The 18,532-nt window shown below is 42.5% G+C and overlaps 3 protein-coding genes across 3 annotated transcripts; all 3 read left to right on the top strand.

Annotated features, from left to right (window-relative positions):
• Positions 1 to 1,955: 1,955 nt before the first annotated feature.
• On the top strand, positions 1,956 to 7,094 carry gpr17 (G protein-coupled receptor 17). Its single transcript, XM_088313638.1, has 2 exons — positions 1,956 to 2,109; positions 4,981 to 7,094. Exon 2 carries the CDS (start codon positions 4,989 to 4,991, stop codon positions 6,006 to 6,008), a length of 1,020 nt encoding a protein of 339 aa, XP_088169764.1. The 5' UTR covers positions 1,956 to 2,109; positions 4,981 to 4,988; the 3' UTR covers positions 6,009 to 7,094.
• A 1,187-nt stretch (positions 7,095 to 8,281) lies between these two features.
• Positions 8,282 to 15,848, top strand: inpp5d (inositol polyphosphate-5-phosphatase D). The gene is made up of 26 exons (XM_088312754.1): positions 8,282 to 8,514; positions 8,589 to 8,652; positions 9,024 to 9,159; positions 9,234 to 9,378; positions 9,460 to 9,600; positions 9,856 to 9,946; positions 10,022 to 10,099; positions 10,169 to 10,246; positions 10,315 to 10,438; positions 10,529 to 10,635; positions 10,879 to 10,981; positions 11,099 to 11,295; positions 11,360 to 11,477; positions 11,544 to 11,640; positions 11,723 to 11,861; positions 12,288 to 12,396; positions 12,496 to 12,584; positions 12,704 to 12,785; positions 12,869 to 12,958; positions 13,066 to 13,176; positions 13,659 to 13,738; positions 13,809 to 13,896; positions 13,999 to 14,145; positions 14,215 to 14,431; positions 14,749 to 15,176; positions 15,606 to 15,848. Exons 1-26 carry the CDS (start codon positions 8,372 to 8,374, stop codon positions 15,644 to 15,646), a joined length of 3,243 nt encoding a protein of 1,080 aa, XP_088168880.1. The 5' UTR covers positions 8,282 to 8,371; the 3' UTR covers positions 15,647 to 15,848.
• Positions 15,849 to 16,275: 427 nt separating this feature from the next.
• On the top strand, positions 16,276 to 18,009 carry lsm2 (LSM2 homolog, U6 small nuclear RNA and mRNA degradation associated). The gene is made up of 5 exons (XM_088312328.1): positions 16,276 to 16,413; positions 16,602 to 16,669; positions 16,799 to 16,829; positions 17,333 to 17,392; positions 17,857 to 18,009. Exons 1-5 carry the CDS (start codon positions 16,276 to 16,278, stop codon positions 17,980 to 17,982), a joined length of 423 nt encoding a protein of 140 aa, XP_088168454.1. The 3' UTR covers positions 17,983 to 18,009.
• Positions 18,010 to 18,532: the final 523 nt, after the last annotated feature.

Genomic DNA, 18,532 nt, shown 5'->3' with positions numbered 1-18,532 from the left:
TACGGTATTTACTCTTTCAAGGCAATGTTGTGTAGAATTTTGCCGAGAGGTCCAGAAACTCGTTCTCTCTGACGCTTTGGAAAGAATAGCTTCGGGACATCACCAACAAACAAGTCCTGAGTCTCAAAAACCAAACCAAACCAAAACTCCAAAAAGAGGAACCAGAACTCGAGACTTGTATCTCAGATCTGCTGCATCATTTTTTTTCATGATGGTTGGATTAAATAAAAATAAATAAATTGTATGCTTCATTGCATACAGCGGTCAAAAAACGCTTCACCTGCGTTTCCGCTTCAACTACACCACTTCGACTAGTTTTCACATTTGTCCCCTGGATTGCGCTGCTTTTTACTCCATTCAATGCGATTTTTTTTTTTTTTTTTTTTCAGCATTTTCTCTGAATGTGCCTCATAAATAAAATTGTCACTATTCATGTAGGATCATGTACACAGTTACTATTCGAGTACACATATCTAATCAATCACTCAATAGGAATGTAAACATGGCCGAGAAAACACAGGAGGTCTTTGGTTTACGACATCAGTGACACAAGAGGTTTTGAGGTTCCGAATTACACGCAAGGAAAAAAAGTGTTGTCAGAAAAGTTGGCACGAGAAAGCGCGCTCACTTTGTGCTGTATTTAGTTTTTCAACTGATTTCAGTTATGGACAACAAGTTTTTCATATTTACTACTATTTTCCAACTATGTTAGCACGTAGTAGTGAGGAAAAATAAATAAATGCAGAATCCCTGAGTGAGATCTGAATTCGCAAATTGTTCAATAAAATCATCCCAAAAAAAACAAATATAAACATCAGTATGAAAAAAAACTAAAACTGACAAAAAAAACTAACATAAATATGTTAAAAAAAAATTACAACTCTGTAATTAACTATCAACAATCTAACCAAAGTGGAATATTAATTCCAAAAAAAAAATTGGACAAAAAAAATAAATAAATAACAAAAACACAATAGGTTGACATTACAAAAGGACTCCATCATAAACTGCAAATCAAATTATTGTATTGTCCGTTTCAGATAAACACACAGCGACAAAGCCCGAGAAGGATCACTAAGAAATGTCAATCAACGCATGCAAGGCGATTTCTCTCCTTTTTTTTTTTTTTTTCCAGGCGGGAAAAGGAGTGCGAGGGGGGCGGTGTGCGTGCACGGCAGACAGCGTCTGAGGCCGACAAAGCCTATAGTTGAGAAAAGGGGGGGTGGTGGTGCGGGCGGGGTTTCTTTGTCCCAATTAGCAGCCGATTAACAGGGTAGCAATGTCACGGCGCAGATAGTGGCCTCATTGACGTTTTGTCCATTTGCATGAGGACGGCGACAAAGAGCAGAAAGGCCTGATGTGTGTGCGCAAGGACAGCTGTGCTCTGAAAGAAATAACTCTCTGCTTTCCACATCTGTGCCGCCGGCGATGTGACTGATTATTTTTGGGGCGTTGTGAGTCGGCATGCCCCCAGGAGGCAAGAGACCAACAAGGGCCTCTGTTTCTCGAGGGTCCAAACAACCACGACCCCCCCCGCCCCCCCCCCCCGCCGCTTGTCCACTCCTTCTTCCCACCAGCGGCACTCTTGTTTTGCTCCCGTGCATGGGCCCCTCTGTGGGACCTAAACAGAGCATCTCCGAGATCATCATCTCTGAGGCTTGCCTCATGAACGCGTCAATTGACAACACTCTCTATCAGCAGGGGGGGGCGGCGGCGGCGGTGGCGGGGGGGGGCCTTCTTGGTTTCCATGGAGCAGCGGCCCGACAAGCGGGTCCCCGGCCGGGCGAGGCATGCCATTCTTCTCCACTTAGTCTGACTCGAGGCTATTGTGAAGCGCAACAAGTGGCCCTCTGAGGAGGAAGAAAGGGGAGGGTTCAGGGTTCAAACCCAAGCCTCCCGTCAAATTTGTACAGCCACAAAAAGAGCCGCCGTCTCGCCGGCGAGAACATCTTGAGAGAGGAGAGGCGAGGGAAGGTTAAGAAGAATCACGAACTGTTTACCTCGCAGGGCCGCCCCCTCCCCACCACCACCCCCACCCGGACGTCTTCATCTTCTTTGCCGTTTATACTGTCATCGGTTTTTCATTCAGGCTTTCTCTGAGGATATCAGGTGAGTCTTCCTTTTTCGCTTGAAAGTGCAGAGTGTTTTATAAGTTTGGGTCACTTTACGTGACCTTATATCGTTATACGTAATGACTGCTGAAGATGTGAAAACGTACCTTTATATTCCCTGAAAGCTATTGATTTAAAATTTTGTGGCAAAAACACAAAAATCCAAGAAATAAATGTTTGATGAGTTTATTTCACAAAGTCAAAAATGGATGTTTGTCAAGGACTCAGTTTCAGATCAACCATTCTTATCAAACTAAGACGCAAAAAGACTTCTCTTTTCTAGTGAATGGCATGATGTGGAAATAACTAATAACTATGAGGTAGACTTTTTACGCCTTGAGTAAAAACATGGATTGCGACGTGACAGAAAAAGGACAAGATCACAATGATGGCGATCCTATTCCGATTGAGAAAACTTTATTGATCCTGGTTTGCTGCTCCCAAGATTTAATGACACATACAAACTCGACAGGCCTAATCAGTGTTGCCACAAATTTCACCTTTAAGAAGTTTCAAAACTTAGTTGCTTTAATTAATTAATTTGTTTATTTAGATATATAGATATTTTATTTAGATATTTTATTCATTATTTTTTTTAGATTTTTTTTTTTTTTTTAGATATTTAATTTATTTTTTTAAATATTTTATTTTTTTCATTTTTTTTAGATATTTTATTTATTTTTTTTAGATATTTTTTTTTTTTAGATATTTTTTAATTTTTTTATTTTTAGCTATATTAACCTTTTACATTACTAGTTCTCAAAAAGGCAGCCAGTAAAATTAACTGACTGGCATGACTGCACTTAATAAAACAACCTCGTGAAAGACATTGCGAATAAATAACGGGAATGGATGCAATAATTAAATAAGAACTATAAGATACATGCAATGCAAAGAGAGAAAAGTAATTAGTTTAAAAAGAATTAGACAATTGCTGAACAGCCAAACGGCAGAAGGAATTGGTCCTCGTGGAGGGCAACCAAGGGCATCGAGACAAATTCCGCGTTCTTTTTTTTTTTTTTTGTCTGATCATTTTTTTTTTTCAGTTTCTCTTAATGACAGCCGAAGTCTCCAATTATCTTGGAGCACACTTTGACAAATCCGTTTAGGCTGTTTGTGTCTTTAACTGACAACCCATTGACGCAGCACACAGAAAGAAAAAGTTAAAGGTTTTAAAAAAAAAAAAAAAAAAAACGGAGAAAAATTGGATAAGAGGAATCAAGCATTTGCAATAAATGCATCCTTTGTTGATTGCGCTTTATGACTGCATCTGCGTTTGAAGTCAAATTTGAACACTCAGTGACGCATTCACGCAGTGATTTAATAAGTTTAACTTGTTTGTCATGAATACGGCTTGCTTTTGGGGTTTCTTTAGTCTAAAATCGATTATTCGCTCCTGTTTTTTTTTTTTTGTTTGTTTTTGTTTCAACCCATAACATTGTTAGCAAAGTACAAATTCTTGGGGTACTGATAGCCTCACAGCTCAATGAAGTCAATCACTGAAACAACGTTTAACCGCTGAAAAAAAACAATTCCAGACAGAAGGATTGCATTCTCCAAGCAGACCACGAGAAACTTATCCACGCTTTCATCTCATGTCAACTCGATTATTGCAACGATCTTCTTAACGGACACCCTCCTCCAAAAAAAAAAATAAAACCCCAAAAAAACGAAGCTTAATCATAACGCTCCAGCTCGGGGCTCCCAGGGGAGAGGAGTCGAGAGTGATTAAGCGCGAGGTGTGTCTCAAAGATAACACGCGATCCCGAGCGGAATGCGGGAATGCGTTACTTAAACTTGACTCCATTTTGGATTGATGTCGGCGCATCTGGGGGATATCCACCCAGGTTACGTCGGGTTTGCTGATAGAAATAAGCTTTTTGTTTTGTTTATTGGCGACACCTTTCGAACTTTTACGATGCACGTCGCGTTCCTAAGTTCTGGCAAAAAAAAAAAAGGTTCATTTTTTTGCAATTCTTTTGGCAAGAAAAAGTAGACAACACCCAGGACTGGTTGCCAGCCAATTACCAAGCACATGTACCCTAACAAACATTCCCATTTCTAATCATATTTAACCAACATGCATTTTTTTCAAAAAGTGAAGAAAGAAAAAAAAACCTCAAGCGAGAACGGCGAGGATACAAACTGAAGGCTGGAGATAAGATTTGTACGTGGACCAGCGCAATGGTGAGGCAGATGTGCGGACGACGAGCACACCATGCACCCCTTTGGTGTGAAATCCTAACCGATAACCTCTGTGAAAGAAAAGTGGATGACGACAGGAAACTCCACGCAGCAGGGGGGTGTTTGTCACAGGCCAGTCTCCACTGCCTCACAATAGATGCTTAGTGTCGCTAATGGCAAAAAAAAAAAAAAAAAAAAAAAAATCTGATAGTGACTTCACTCGCTCAAAGATCAAGACTTGCTCTGCACGAAGCAAGAGCCTTAGATGTTGCTCAGTCTTTTGTTTTTTTTTCCAATGCGAATCTGACTTCAGCGCCAAATACGGCGGTGAACTGTTTGCCGGCTTAAGGCTCTAATTTTTTTCGATCATCTCTTTTCATGTGGACGAATGGTTAGCAATTCTGCGCTCCGGCCTTCCTGTGTGGCATTTCTATGTTCTTGGCGCTTTTGTTGCTTTTCTCCGGGTATTCCGGCTACCTCCCACTTTCCCAAAACATGCAGACCCGCTTCATTGAAGCAAGATTTAAAGATGATTAATTGTCTAGAGGTGTGCATGTGAGAGTGAACACTTGTTTATCTATATGTGACCTTTGACCCAATCAGCTGGTTTAGGCTCCCGCTCATCCACCACCCACAACGAATGGATTTTAACGGCGATGGTATTTTTACAAATGTTGTTTGACAGACACCAAGATGGAGTTGGCCATGACGGAGCTGCCATCCCTGACACCCAATCAGACGTCACAAAGCTGCGGGGTGGAGCCGGCAATGGAGAACGTCCTGTTTGGGAGCTTCTATATCCTGATCTTCTTCCTGGCGCTCAACGGCAACAGCCTGGCACTTTGGATCTTCTCCCACCAGCGCGGCACGTCGTCGCCGGCCAATATTTTCCTGACCCACCTGGCTGTGGCCGACCTGTCCTACGTGGTCATCCTCCCCCTGAGGGCCACCTACCACCTCACCGGTGGCCACTGGCCCTTTGGCGAGGTGCCCTGCCGGCTGGCGGGCTTCCTTTTCTATGTCAACATGTACGCCAGCTTGTATTTCCTGGCGTGCGTGGCGGGCGACCGCTACCTGGCGGTTGTTCATGCCGTGCGGTCGCTGAAGGTGCGCCGTGCCCGTTATGCCCACATCATCAGTTTCAGTTTGTGGGCGCTGGTCACCGTCTCCATGGCGCCCCTGCTGGTGACCCACCAGACGCTGGAGGTGGACGGCACGACCGTTTGCTTGCAGCTCTACCGGGAAAAGGCATCCCGCAAGGCGCTGATTTCCCTCGCCGTTGCTTTTACGCCACCCTTCCTTGCGACGCTGTCCTGCTACCTGCTCATCATCCACAGCCTGCACCGAGGTTCTCGACTGGAGCCCACCCTAAAACTGAGGGCGCTGCGAACCATCGGTCTGGTCATGCTCATTTACGTGGTGTGCTTCCTGCCTTATCATGCCAGCCGCGCCACTTTCATTTTGGGCTACGGTCACCCGGATGTGTCGTGCCAGACCCGCCGAGGCCTGAGTCTGGCTAACCGACTGACATCACTCCTGACATGCCTCAATGGTGCCATGGACCCTCTCATCTACCTTTTTGGCGCGGAAAAGTTCCGCGGTACCTTGATACGACTGCTCTGCAAAGACAAGCGGGCTGGGGCATCCGGGGCTACCAGCGGGGAGTTGAAGGGAACCCACGACAGTTCTATTAGTGCCAAGTCGGAGTTTTGAACTGGATCTTGAGCCGCCAAATGCCTCCTAAACATTAATTATTTTGATCTCCCAGACATTACGTTTCTGTGACTTCCATGCGGCAACCAGCCCCCCCCCAAAAATACTTTTCCAAAAGAACTTGTGTTTAAAGATTTTAACACTGACGATCATAGCAGACATAGAGACAGAAAGGGCCAGACGAAGAAGACTAGTGAGTCACTGTGCTCTGCTTATAAGGCAATTAATGAAAAAATGGTTCAAAGCCAACCGGTGCATTAGCAGGCTTTGGCGATAGCGTCAGAGTCCAAACTGATTTGGTATACTGGCTGAGCAAAAGGTACCAGAAAGCCGGCAATGTCGAATCAACTTTAAAAGATAAGATAATGGTATAAATCAACTTATCTTTGAAGTTCTACAAACATACCTATTCCAAATATTGTAGCCTTAGCATTATTAGCAGTTACAACAATATTAACTGAAAAATTGATGAAGATGGCAAAAAACGATTACACTGTCCAAAGCGCTAATGCTAAAGGAGGCTAATGCTAACTGTCCATCATCTTCTCTTCCTAGCATAAGCCAAAGTGAGAGCCAAAAGACAACGAATGGGTTACGAGAGGGAACAATTTTCTGATCAGAAGTCAAAGTACTAGCATGTTAGCATTTAGCTTAAGGTTCCGCCGAGTTCTGTCCAACCTCAAAGAAGCACTAACCCAATTGAGTAGTTTGGCATATAAATAGATGTATATATTTTGTTATCGCAGTTTGATAGCAGTACCACGTTGACTTGTGCTTGACAAATCTTCATTTTAAATATAAACGCGATTGTCCAATGCTTTAACATTATTTTTGCTACATTTCAGTTTTGTAATCAATCGTATATTATTACTTTGTATATGATATGAGTATTTGTGGATTTTATGCGCTTTTTGTAACAGCCCCACGGAGGTTTTATTGACTTTAATAATTGACTCGTTGTTAAACAACAACCCAGGTACAACAGAAAAGGTGCCCTTGAATTCAATTATTTGTCACGTTAGACATTTTTTTTTAAATGTATTTCATTCATTGACCAGTGAAGTATTTTCTTGAAAATATACAACTTTTTTTTTCCCCAGAAAAAAAAAATATTTTTTTTAAATGTATTACTTTTTTTCTTGAAAAAAAAATTTTTTTTGGGTTGAAAACATAAAACTTTTTGTTTTAAATATACAACTTTTTTATTAAAAATTTATTTTTTATTTTTCTGCAAATGTAGTACTTCATTTTAAAAAATATGCTAACTTTATTTCCTCCAAAAATATATTTTTTATATTTGTACACTTCTCGAAAAAAACTCTAAAACCATCTCAATTACTACTTCTTTTGCCAAAACATTGTTTTTTTCTTCGCAATATATGTCCCCCACCCTCCAAAAAATAAGCGGCAACATTTCAACATTTTTTCACCTCATTTCGTAAAATTCTGACTTTAAACTCATGTCCCCTTTTTCTGATCCACTTTGCCTGATGTACAACAACAAGAAAAAACTTGCACTGTATTTATAAACTAACTCTAACAGGATGACATTTTTATAATATTTTTTTTGCTTTTGTGCTTTTATATCATTGTAAATAGAAAATTTGGGACATCGTGACTTTACAGTGTCAACAATAAATATCTTACGACAAAAGTGTGTCGTCAATATCTAAACTATGTCATGATTATCAGAAAAAAAAAATAGGACATTTCGCCATCATGGTTTACTGTGAAAGTGGTGAAAGCTATTTAAAGATCAGGCAGGGTTTGTCATTTGCACATCTACTTTTTTTTTTGCGTCATGTGACACGAGTTGTGGTTTTCTTCAGCCGTCTATTTTCCCCCCTCCTATTTCTGCAACGCTTCCTGTCCATCGCATGAAAATGGCAAGCCATTCTGAGCCGGGTGCTTCCTGAATATTAGCACCCGACTTCTCATTTAAATTTATTTATCCGATCATCAGATCTTAGAAACTTTAGTGTAGAACACCTTATTGATTTATTTTCAGTTTTATGAGAACAATGCATTTATTAAATACGTCATTATTGTTACTTCCTTTTTTTTGTGAGTTCCTGATTTTCTTTGTTACAGTTAAAAGTTGCACCAAAAAAAAATAAAAGCTGCAATTTGCAAAAATGATTAAGATGACAAAAATTAAATTTGCATTCATGGATACAGAACGTGACACATCCGGCAAATGGGTGTATGTGCGTCCGCGTGTGGACGTGGGTGTCTGTTTCAAATGAGGAAGTGAGAATGAAAGAGTACACTTGTGAAAGATGACACTCCAAAAAAAAAAAAACCCAAAAAGAAATTGTCATTAACGTGAGACTAGTTTCGAAGCCAACGGGACACGAGCGTTCATGATGCACAGCTACCAGGCTTGGTGTCATGGCAATATCACTCGTTCCAAGACGGAGGATCTGCTCTCAAAGGCGGCCAAAGATGGAAGTTTCCTCATTCGGGACAGCGAGTCCATACAAGGGGCATTTGCCTTGTGTGTTTTGTAAGTACTCTTTATAGTCCGAATTGTTCTTGTAAAGCAAGTCTTTAACAATTATGATTCTTTATTTACCGTAGATTCCAGAACCAGGTATACACGTACAGAATCCTACCCAATGAAGACAAGAAGCTGTCAGTTCAGGTGGGTCAAATCTGTTCAAGGTTCCGAAACGTACTTTCCAACTGTCGGGAGGATGGAAATATGTCGAAGACTAAAATAAATAAAAACTACTTCCCCGATGACGGTGGAGAGGGAACAGGAAGGTGTTTGCAGAGCGAGGCTGTTTTTTTTTTGTTTGTTTTTTTAGGTGATCGACTGAAGTGCAAAGAAATAATCGCGGTCAGGAAAAGAACAAGGTTAAGATGGGAAAAGAGCTGATTGGCTTAGACGAAGCATGTCCAGCTCGGGTCGCTGTCCTGTCAAATGATCAGTGCAGAAGAAGCGAAAAACCGATCTCGATCCATTAAATCCTGACCAGGATTTTTGCGTTTGTGTTTCGATCCTCCCTCCAGGCTTCAGAAGGAGTTCCCATCAGGTTTTTTTCAATCCTCGAAGAACTGGTGGAGGCCTATCACAACCCTAACATGGGGCTCGTCACGCATTTACAGTACGCCATCCAAAGGGAGGAGGAGGTCGACGAGGAACAGGGTTAGGACACGTTGAAATAAATGTTGGTGTCTGACGAAAGTCCTTGAAAAACGTTTTTTTTTATAATCCTCCAGAGGCCAACAATCCTCCGCCACAGCTTCCACCCAGGAACTTTGTGGCCAACGAGGTGAAGGACAGCGACGGCAAGTCCTGCGAGCAGGCCGGCAAATGCCTGTCAGACACTTTCCTGATGAGGTTGCAGCACATGGACATGACCACGTAGGATTGTTTTTTCATGCATCGTTGAATAACTAGCTACTTTATCTTGGGTTGAACATTTTTTTTTACGTCTATTTTCAGGATACCGGAGGAGCAGCAAAGCCTCATTTTTGACTACTTCAGGACTTCCATCTGTTTGGATGCCGAACAAGTCCAGAATGGGAACACCAGCCTTCCTGGTTTGACGAAGCTCACAATGGCGATTTGCAAAAATCTAAATAGGTACGCTAGTAATGAGATCTCACATGACGTAAATTTATGGTAAAAATGTTGATATATGGTTTCGATCGATATCGAGCTATGAAAAGACAAATCGATTCAAATCGATATCGATTGTTTTTTTTTTTTTAAACCCAGCCCTAAACTCCTAAAAGTCTCATTTCGAACTTAGGAAATTATTTTTTGTCTGTCCGGCCCGCTCATTAATCAACGGCCGATAATTGAAACCAAATCATAAGACTTATTTTTCGTTGGCAGTGAAGTTTCCCGCGTCCTGCCAGCTCTGGAGGTTTGCCACAGAGCGTTGGACCAGCAACTCTCGCCAGGCAGTGGACTGCTTCCAAAACAAGTGAGTTCCTCTCGTATCCTGCTTAACTCAACCATTAAAAAACAAACAAAAAAAAAACACAGGTTTTATTACTAGATTCCGCCAGATCCAGGCCAGTCCGTCTCCATGAGGCTGGAGCAACTGACAAAACTGCTCTACTCCATCGAGGACAAGGTACTTTTCCATTCCGAAACCTACGATGAGCTACGTTGTCCGGTTTAAAACACGGCTCTCTTCATTTAGGCGATAAACGCCGTGTTCAACTCTGTCGGCTATGAAGGACGTCATCGAAAGTCTCTTTTACCGCCGGTTGTCTTTGAGGTACTCGTGGCAACTTCTGAGAAATAGAAAATTTGTCATTTATTTAATCATCGTCTCTCACCGGGAAGGTCAAGCAAGAATCTTTGGCGATCCCCACCAAGATGTTCATTAAAGTAGATGTGGAAGGCGGGAAGCTTCACATCAAGAAGGCAAAAGACGGGCCTGATGATAAGTACTTTGTGCACAACAAAAGTAAGGATATGTTTTGTTTTGTTTTTTTAACCACACCGGCTGCACACCACCTTTGCACATTTTAAACTCTGTGACGTCACTGTTACCCAGTCAGACAGCTGGTGAAGTCACGGAAGATGCACGCCAAACTGGTCATCGTGGTGGAGACGGAGAAAGAGAAGATTTTACGAAAGGAGTTTGTCTTTGACAACACCAAGGTCGGACTCACCGCTCATGCCGTTTTATTAATATCTTTGCGAATCGAGAGACCAAGACACTCCATCCATTTTCTCCTGGTCCGGCCCCTCTGTCAAATTTTAGAACCCATCGTGGCCCGCCAATCAAAAAGTTTGCCCACCCTTGATTTGGAGACTTCTTCAGATAAAAAAACATCACATACTGTGCTTAATTGAAGACTCATTTAAAAGTTTGGGACGGTGACATTTTTCTTCCTACATTAGAAAAGAGAAGGCTTCTGTCAGCTTCTTCAACAAATGAAGAACAAACACTCGGAAAAGCCGGAACCGGACATGATCACGGTCTTTGTCGGCACCTGGAATATGGGTAAGAATCTTGAATTATTTTCACATCAAGTCGGTCAGAAATTCTGGGAAACACATTCTCATGCCAGGATTAGGGATCACGTTCTCCCAAAATACTTTTTTCCTTCCGAACCTGCAGGAAATGCAGGTCCACCGCACAACATCAACTCCTGGTTTCAGTGTAAAGGCCAAGGGAAGACCCAAGATGACACAGCTGACCACATCCCGCACGACATTTACGTCATCGGGACGCAGGAGGACCCTCTGGGCGAAAGGGAGTGGGCCGAAACGGTGAAAGGGGTCTTGAGGGATATCACGAATATCAGCTTCAAACAGGTCTGTCACAAAATGCCAGTTCGCGAGGCGTCCAACCTCAATAACCGTCCGACCGACTTCGTAGGTAGCTATCCAAACACTGTGGAACATTCGGATTTTGGTCCTGGCCAAGCCGGAGCATGAAAACAGAATCTCGCATGTTTTCTCCGACAGTGTCAAGACGGGGATCGCCAACACTTTGGGTAGGGAAACTTAGAAATTAGCCCTGTGGAAGCGTGTCGTCTATGACATTCATTTTTTTCTCTCAGGAAACAAAGGAGCAGTCGGAGTGTCCTTCATGTTCAACGGAACCTCCTTCGGTTTTGTCAACAGCCACCTAACGTCAGGAAGCGAGAAAAAGCTCAGGTGTGCACGACATCGTCATTTTCATCGCTTGTGGTTTTGCGCAAATGGCCAACTTTGAAATTTAAACGCGTCTCTTTTGCAGGCGTAACCAAAACTACTTGAACATCTTGAGATTCCTCAATCTGGGAGACAAGAAGCTCAATCCATTTGACATCACCCATCAGTTCACGCATCTCTTCTGGCTGGGTGATCTCAACTATCGGGTGGACTTCTCCAATCTGGTAAATTGCACAGCTGGGGAGTCCGTCCCGAGGGTGACAAATCTTTAAAAAGGGTTTGATTAACAAAGGCCGGCCCTCGTGCGTGTGGTGAACCTACTCCCGATTCATTAAATTTTTTTCAAGTTCGGCGGGCCGGATTAAAACGTTTAGCGGGCCGCGTGTGGTCCCGGAACGCGTCGGGGGGTCGACAATTTTTATGAATAAGGCCGGCGGGTCGAGGCCGGAAGAGATACAGAGATCGCAGCCGAACGGCGGAGGGACTGACCGTCAAAAAAGGGTCAGGTACCCTGCTCTGGTAAATTTAAAAAACCAAGAAAATATCTTCTAGCGTTTAAGTGTTGTTGTTCTGTAAAGGTGTGTGGCTTAATGAACGACCCCGTGAAAGTTGTTATTCATGTTTTGGGGTGCCATTTTACACCTCGTCAGGAAGCCGAGTACATGGTTTCGAAGATCAAGCAGCAGCAGTACCAGGAACTCCTCTGCCGGGACCAGCTCAACATGGAGATCAACGACGACAAAGTCTTCCTACACTTTGGTACGTCTTGATTGAGCAAACTCCTACTTTTAAAAAGGAAAAAAATAAATAAATAAATACTGAGATTTATTTTCTTTCTCTCTTTCTTTCGGATCGCAGCCGAGGAGGAGATCACGTTTGCGCCCACATATCGCTTTGAGCGCTACACGCGTGACAAGTATGCCTACACAAAGGCCAAAACCACAGGGGTACGCTTGTTTTGCCAGATGTTTGCCCCCCCCCCTCCCCACCTCCCCGCCATATACTATATGCATGTAACATTGTTTCTTAGACATTATAACAAAGTGTTGACTTTGAATTCTCGCAGACTAAATATAATTTGCCGTCATGGTGCGATCGTGTCCTGTGGAAGTCGTACCCTCTGGTCCACGTGGTCTGTCAAGCTTACGGTCAGTCATTTCGAGTGATTATTATTTTTATTTATTTTTTTAAGACCAAAACAAGCTGAAAGTGTTTCTTCTCCATTGGCCAGGCTGCACAAACGACATTATGACCAGCGACCACTCACCGGTCTTCGCCTCATTTGAAGTGGGCGTCGCCTCGCAGTTTGTCTCCAAGCGAGGTTTGTCATTCATGCTACGGATGATTTTTTTGTTTTTCTCTCTCCACTCATCTTCTCCAAAACCGCTGAGTTGTGTATTTTCCTTTTCTTTTCTTTTTTTTTTCCAGATCCAAACAGTGCGCCCCAAGGCGGAATCCAGATCATGAACTGCAAGGCCACCCTGCTGACAAAGTCAAAAACCAAGTTCTTTATCGAATACCACTCCAGCTGCTTGGAGAGTAAGCGAACAGATCTTTTGGCCAACGCCAAAGTTGGAATATCTCAGGTTGAACACGGTTTGTTACTTAACCACTGTTGAGAATAAAACGGAAGAATAAATAAACACGACTGTTACTTTGAATGGAACGATACATCGCAGGTATTTGGGATGATTTTACATGACCACAGTCTGTCTTTTTTAATTTGAGACAAAAAATTATAGAAAGAACAAAACAAATGCAGAGCTACTTAGTTCATGCATGTTGAACTAAACAGTTGGAGAGCTTTGATGGTGACTGTCCAGATTTTGTAATACATGGTGCAAAAACCAAAGCCAAAGTCTGCTGCAAGTTTTTTCTATTTTACCATTTCACTTCACGATATGCTAGCATCATACATAATGGTGATTTGAATTCCAAACTATCTTGGTGGACGTTAATCACATCAGCTTCAAAGGCAAAACCTCCCCCTGAAAGCTGAACATTTCCCTGAATTTCTCCAGAAACCGTCAGGACCAGCGAAGGCGAGAACACAGAGCATTCGGATGGCTCCATCAAAGTGTGGTTCGGCAACCAAGTTGAGGTCAGAATCCCGCTAGTAAAGAAAGCGGATTTGTGTCGGAATCGAGCGAATCTTGTCCATCTATTTGCAGCTTACGCCGATCATCTCGGATGCTGAGTACCTTCTTGACCAGCACATCCTCATCTGTGTGAAGTCCACAGACTCAGATGAGTCATACGGTAAAAAAACAAAAAACGGCGAAAATCAAAAATGGTGGAAAAGACATGAAATGAAAGATTTTTATTTATTTATTTATTTATTTTTATTACATTGGCTCCAAGGTGAGGGTTGCGTGGCTCTACGAGCCGCTCAGTTCTGCTACACAGAGTTCCAAGTGGCGCTCACGCACCACGGTGAGAAATCTGGCGTGCTGACTGGCGGTATTCAGCTTCACACCTCTGAAGGCAAACCCACAGAGAAGTTATACGGTGAGTCAGATCACTTCAGTTCGTTGGAAACTTTAGCGTCAACCATTTTTTTTTTCTTTAAACCCTCAGACTTTGTCAAAGTGGAGCGAGACGACTCGAAAAGCAAAAGTGGCGACAGGACTCCGGTCAGCCATGACATATCCAACCCCAGCTACATGGAGGTGTCGTACAGGAGCGTGATTGACAAAGGCTGGAGTTACAGCATGCCACCCAGGAGCCTGCCCATCGTTGGCCAAGCCGGGATGGACTCCAAGAAGAGTCCAACTGGAAAACCTTTGAAGCCATCGTGAGTGCCTGTCTGGGTTCACAGTAGTGATGGGTAAACGAAGCTTCAAATCTGCTTCATGAAGCAGCTGTAGTATTTTTGGACTCCAGTAGATGGCACTCTCGGTTCGACATTGGGCAGAAAGCACAGTGACTTGCCATTTTTTAAACCCTTTATTTAAACCAACAGTTCCATCTACAGGACTCAAAAATACAACAACTGGTTCATCAAGCAAATTTGAATCTTCATTTTCCTATCACAAGTTCACCAGTGTGAATGCTGTTTTTCAAATGAACTGAACCAAACGGTTTGGTGGAAATGTGGATTTTGTCTTGTAGGGGTGTGGAGGCATCAGAGATGTTTGACAATCCACTCTACGGCTCCATGAGACAATCGCCAAGTCTGTGCAAGGACCAGGATGCCACACAGAAGAACCAGTTCCTGCAGCCGGATCCTATTATCGGACCTAAGTCGCCGGACGGAGACTCCGAACGCCCACCGGTGCCCACCCCTCGCAATCGTTCCTTCACCTGCTCCGAGTCTAAGTGTCTCCTTCCAGCCGTTGTCGCCCAGCACAAGAAGCCGGTCGTTCCATCACGCTCGCAGGGCTGTGTGGTCAACAGCCGACCACCGCTGCCCACCAAAGCTCGCCTAGGACCTCCGGAGCCGCAGGTGTCCAAACCCAGAGACTACAGGGATAGCTCTGAACTCCTAGGCAAGCACAGACCTCCAACGAGAACCGGTCAGACGCAGCTCCAAAGAGACCGTAAGGAGGGTGTCTCCACACCTAGTTTACAACTTAGTTGTTGGTTTGGTCCGTTTTCTCTCCAGTTCGATTCCGAAGCAAACCAAAAACTGTAAAAACATGCTCCATATGATCTGGAGGTACAGCATCATTTTGTTGTTAATCAATTCTTTATTCAATGGATGTGATTGTGGTCGGATTGCTTTATAACCACAACGGAAGCCACGTGACTTCCTTTTCAACAGTCCTCAGGCGCTGGAACTGGATAATTTGCTCCAGACCTGAGGTTGGAATACCTTCTGAAAAAATTGTGTTAGTTTTTTTTAACTATCGCAAAGTTCTCAAGCTTGTTTGGCCGTACAAAAGGGGGAAAACCGACAAAACGACTAACAACCATCTCCCAAGTTTTCAGACCAGTTTGTCTCATGATGGTCTTTTTTATCTTTTCAGCGCATCCAGACGTTCCCAAGATGGGCCATTCCGTGAAATGAGACCTGGGTGCAGTGAGGGATGCCGCTTTGCCCCCCTCCTAACTATTCCTTCATTGTGTTCAATCTTTCTTATGACGGATTTCTGCTGAGCTGAATGCTAATAAATTATATATCTAAATAAAATACTACAGCAGCCACTGAATGTTTATAGTCGCATCTTGTACATATGGTACATTTGATGCCACTGAAATTTTTGCTCATTGCTCCAATAAACGAAAATACAAGATCTGGACTTGCAGTGCTTGTGTGTTTTAGCACTATTGAAAACCAAAAAGAATGAATTTTGTGAATTAAACACAACAGATTTCACATGCATAAACTTAACAGAGAAAAAAGTGAATGGCTACAAAGTTCTTGGGTTTGGGGTGCTACCATACATACCCAAAAAGTTTTCCTTTTTTCTTCTTATTATCGACTTCCTTCAAGTAAAGAAATAAATACATACATACACAATCCTGCGGTGTATATTAACATACGACTACCCATAACGCATCACAAGTAGGCAAAGCCATACATTATGGGCAAAATAGCACCATCTGGTGGAACTCTGGTCAAACTGCCTTCGAACGCCATATGTCGCCGTGAATTCCCGTCCTTTTTAAACGACAAAGGCATAAATTCGGAGCAAAATGGCACCGCCTGGTGGAAATCTGGTAAAACTGCCTTCGGACACCATATGTCGCGGAGAATTTACGTCACTTCTTACGTATATTGAACATCGTCGACGTCAGACCAAACGCCGCAAAAATCAAAACGGCGCAACAATGGTGAGAAAATTGACTAGAATGAATGAAGTTGTCGCGGTTTTAAGCTTTTCGTGACGTTTGATAAAACATTTCGCTACGACGAAGAGAATGTGTTTTTGTGTGCGTGTGCTAACTGTGTCCTCTCCACTGTTAGCTTGCTGTTAGGCTAACGTTGTTGTGTCGTTTTGTGCTTTTTTTTTCATGTTCAGCTTTTCTACTCGTTTTTCAAGTCGCTTGTGGGCAAAGACGTGGTGGTGGAACTGAAGAACGACCTGAGGTTAGCTTAACTGTTCTATTGATGAAAACTGATAACCTATAACGCCGTGTGAATCAATCGAAAATTGATTGACACTCGCGCGGATGTACTGTACTGTTTTACCGATTTATCTCTTTAATTTCTTTTTAGCATATGCGGAACTCTTCATTCAGTTGACCAGGTATGAATATTTTTTTTTTTTTGGTGTTAATAAAATCTGTATCTATTTTTTTTTAAGAAATACGTGTTGTGAAAAAGTCCATTTAGTGGGGAAATGCGTTTTAAAAGTAAACAATTGTGAAATCCATCAATATAACGACCCAGTGGACATCTGTTGTCTATTCAACAGAACTAAAAGATCACTTGAATGATTTGAATGTTTTACTTTTTGTTGAATTGACATCAGATGCCCATTGGGGACAGAACAAGAAAATTGCACCTGGCATGATTTAAAGGGGGAAAAAAAACGATATTCCCATTCAATGTTTAAGGATGTTTTTTCTTGCATCCCTAAAATGTAATCTTTATTCGATTTTCGTTGGATATTGCAGTGAATGTTCTGTTTTAGTTTGTCAAGGTAGATGCAATTAAAAACAGCATCGCTCGTGGTGTATTGCTGACCCAAGACTTAGACTTTTCAACATGACCTGACCCGCTCTGGCTTGTTTTCTTTTCCCTTTTCAGTATCTCAATATCAAGCTGACAGACATCAGCGTCACAGATCCAGAAAAATACCCGCACATGGTAAGCATATGACACTCTCGCTAACCAAAACAGCAGCATAACAAGTCTTTCCGATTAATCAAAAGTGTGGCAGCTTGAGCATATGTTGCTACGAAAAACCCCCCAAAAAATCTATCTTCCTGAAACGGCGCTATAGCACTGCAACCGAGACTATACAGCTTCTTTTAAAGATGGCACACAAGAAGGTCTGCCAACAGTTTGTTTGGGTAAACTAAAATATGGTTTATGGGGACCATGCCGTGTGGTCTGTCGAGACCAAGATGCATGTATTTGGTCTATAATGGTTAGTGTTGTTGTTGAGCACTTTCATTTAGGGGTGAAGTCACCTTTGTTGCCAATTTACAGGGTTGTACAAGCTACTCACTGACATTGTATTCAAAGGTCAGGTGTAACAATGACATGTGGCCGCTCCACAATGTTGTGGGCTTCTTACTGACAAGAACACTTACGGTGGTTGCTTTCAGTTGTCTGTGAAAAACTGCTTCATCCGGGGCTCGGTGGTGCGCTACGTGCAGCTGCCTGCCGACGAGGTGGACACGCAGCTCCTTCAAGACGCCGCACGCAAAGAGGCCATGCAGCAGAAGCAGTGAACACAGGTGCGGGTTGGGCATGGGTGTGTTGGGTGTTTATTTGGGTTAAGGTTATCGCAAGAGAAGTCTTGAGTTGTTTTGTGTTCATTTAAAAAAGAGGTCAGGTATGGACTCATCTATGTTTGTCAACTCCTTATTTGATGTGCTGAACACATCTTAACAAAAAGTACAAAAATGATTATTATTAAATGTTGCAATAATCATGAGAAGGGTTTTATTTGATTTCAAGTGGTAGAAACTTTGAGTCAACTGAGCCAAGCTGATTTCATACCTTTCTTAGTTCGTTTACTGTTAAAAAAAAAAAAAAGCAAAACAAATGACAAACTTTTGTATGAAAACAGGTATTTTTTTAAGGTCATGTTTTGACACCGATTTGTGTTGTTTTTTTTTTTACTGTGACTGTATGTCGGGCCTCATTCAGAAAGTGTTGCCTTGTAAATGTACAAATGTTCAATTCTGGGGAAATAAAGATGGAAATTTTCAAGGCAAATCTGTATGCCGTTAGTTTTAAGGGGGAAAAATGCATTTGATCATTTAGAGATATAATCTT

The sequence above is a fragment of the Idiotropiscis lumnitzeri genome, chromosome 13 (genome assembly GCF_059441095.1).
Source record: "Idiotropiscis lumnitzeri isolate Australia: NSW breed Sydney's pygmy pipehorse chromosome 13, RoL_Ilum_1.0, whole genome shotgun sequence".
NCBI lineage: Eukaryota > Metazoa > Chordata > Actinopteri > Syngnathiformes > Syngnathidae > Idiotropiscis > Idiotropiscis lumnitzeri.
This window is presented reverse-complemented; position numbering and strand designations above follow the sequence as displayed.

Bases quoted from the DNA above. Each gene is read 5' to 3' on its own strand.
- lsm2 (XM_088312328.1), top strand. From the start codon at position 16,276: ATGGCACCGCCTGGTGGAAATCTGGTAAAACTGCCTTCGGACACCATA. The intron at 16,414-16,601 runs GTGAGAAAATTG...TTTCATGTTCAG, and splicing joins ATCAAAACGGCGCAACAATG to CTTTTCTACTCGTTTTTCAA. The intron at 16,670-16,798 runs GTTAGCTTAACT...ATTTCTTTTTAG, and splicing joins GAACTGAAGAACGACCTGAG to CATATGCGGAACTCTTCATT.
- gpr17 (XM_088313638.1), top strand. From the start codon at position 4,989: ATGGAGTTGGCCATGACGGAGCTGCCATCCCTGACACCCAATCAGACG.
- inpp5d (XM_088312754.1), top strand. From the start codon at position 8,372: ATGATGCACAGCTACCAGGCTTGGTGTCATGGCAATATCACTCGTTCC. The intron at 10,439-10,528 runs GTAAGGATATGT...ACTGTTACCCAG, and splicing joins GTACTTTGTGCACAACAAAA to TCAGACAGCTGGTGAAGTCA. The intron at 13,897-13,998 runs GTAAAAAAACAA...ATTGGCTCCAAG, and splicing joins AGACTCAGATGAGTCATACG to GTGAGGGTTGCGTGGCTCTA.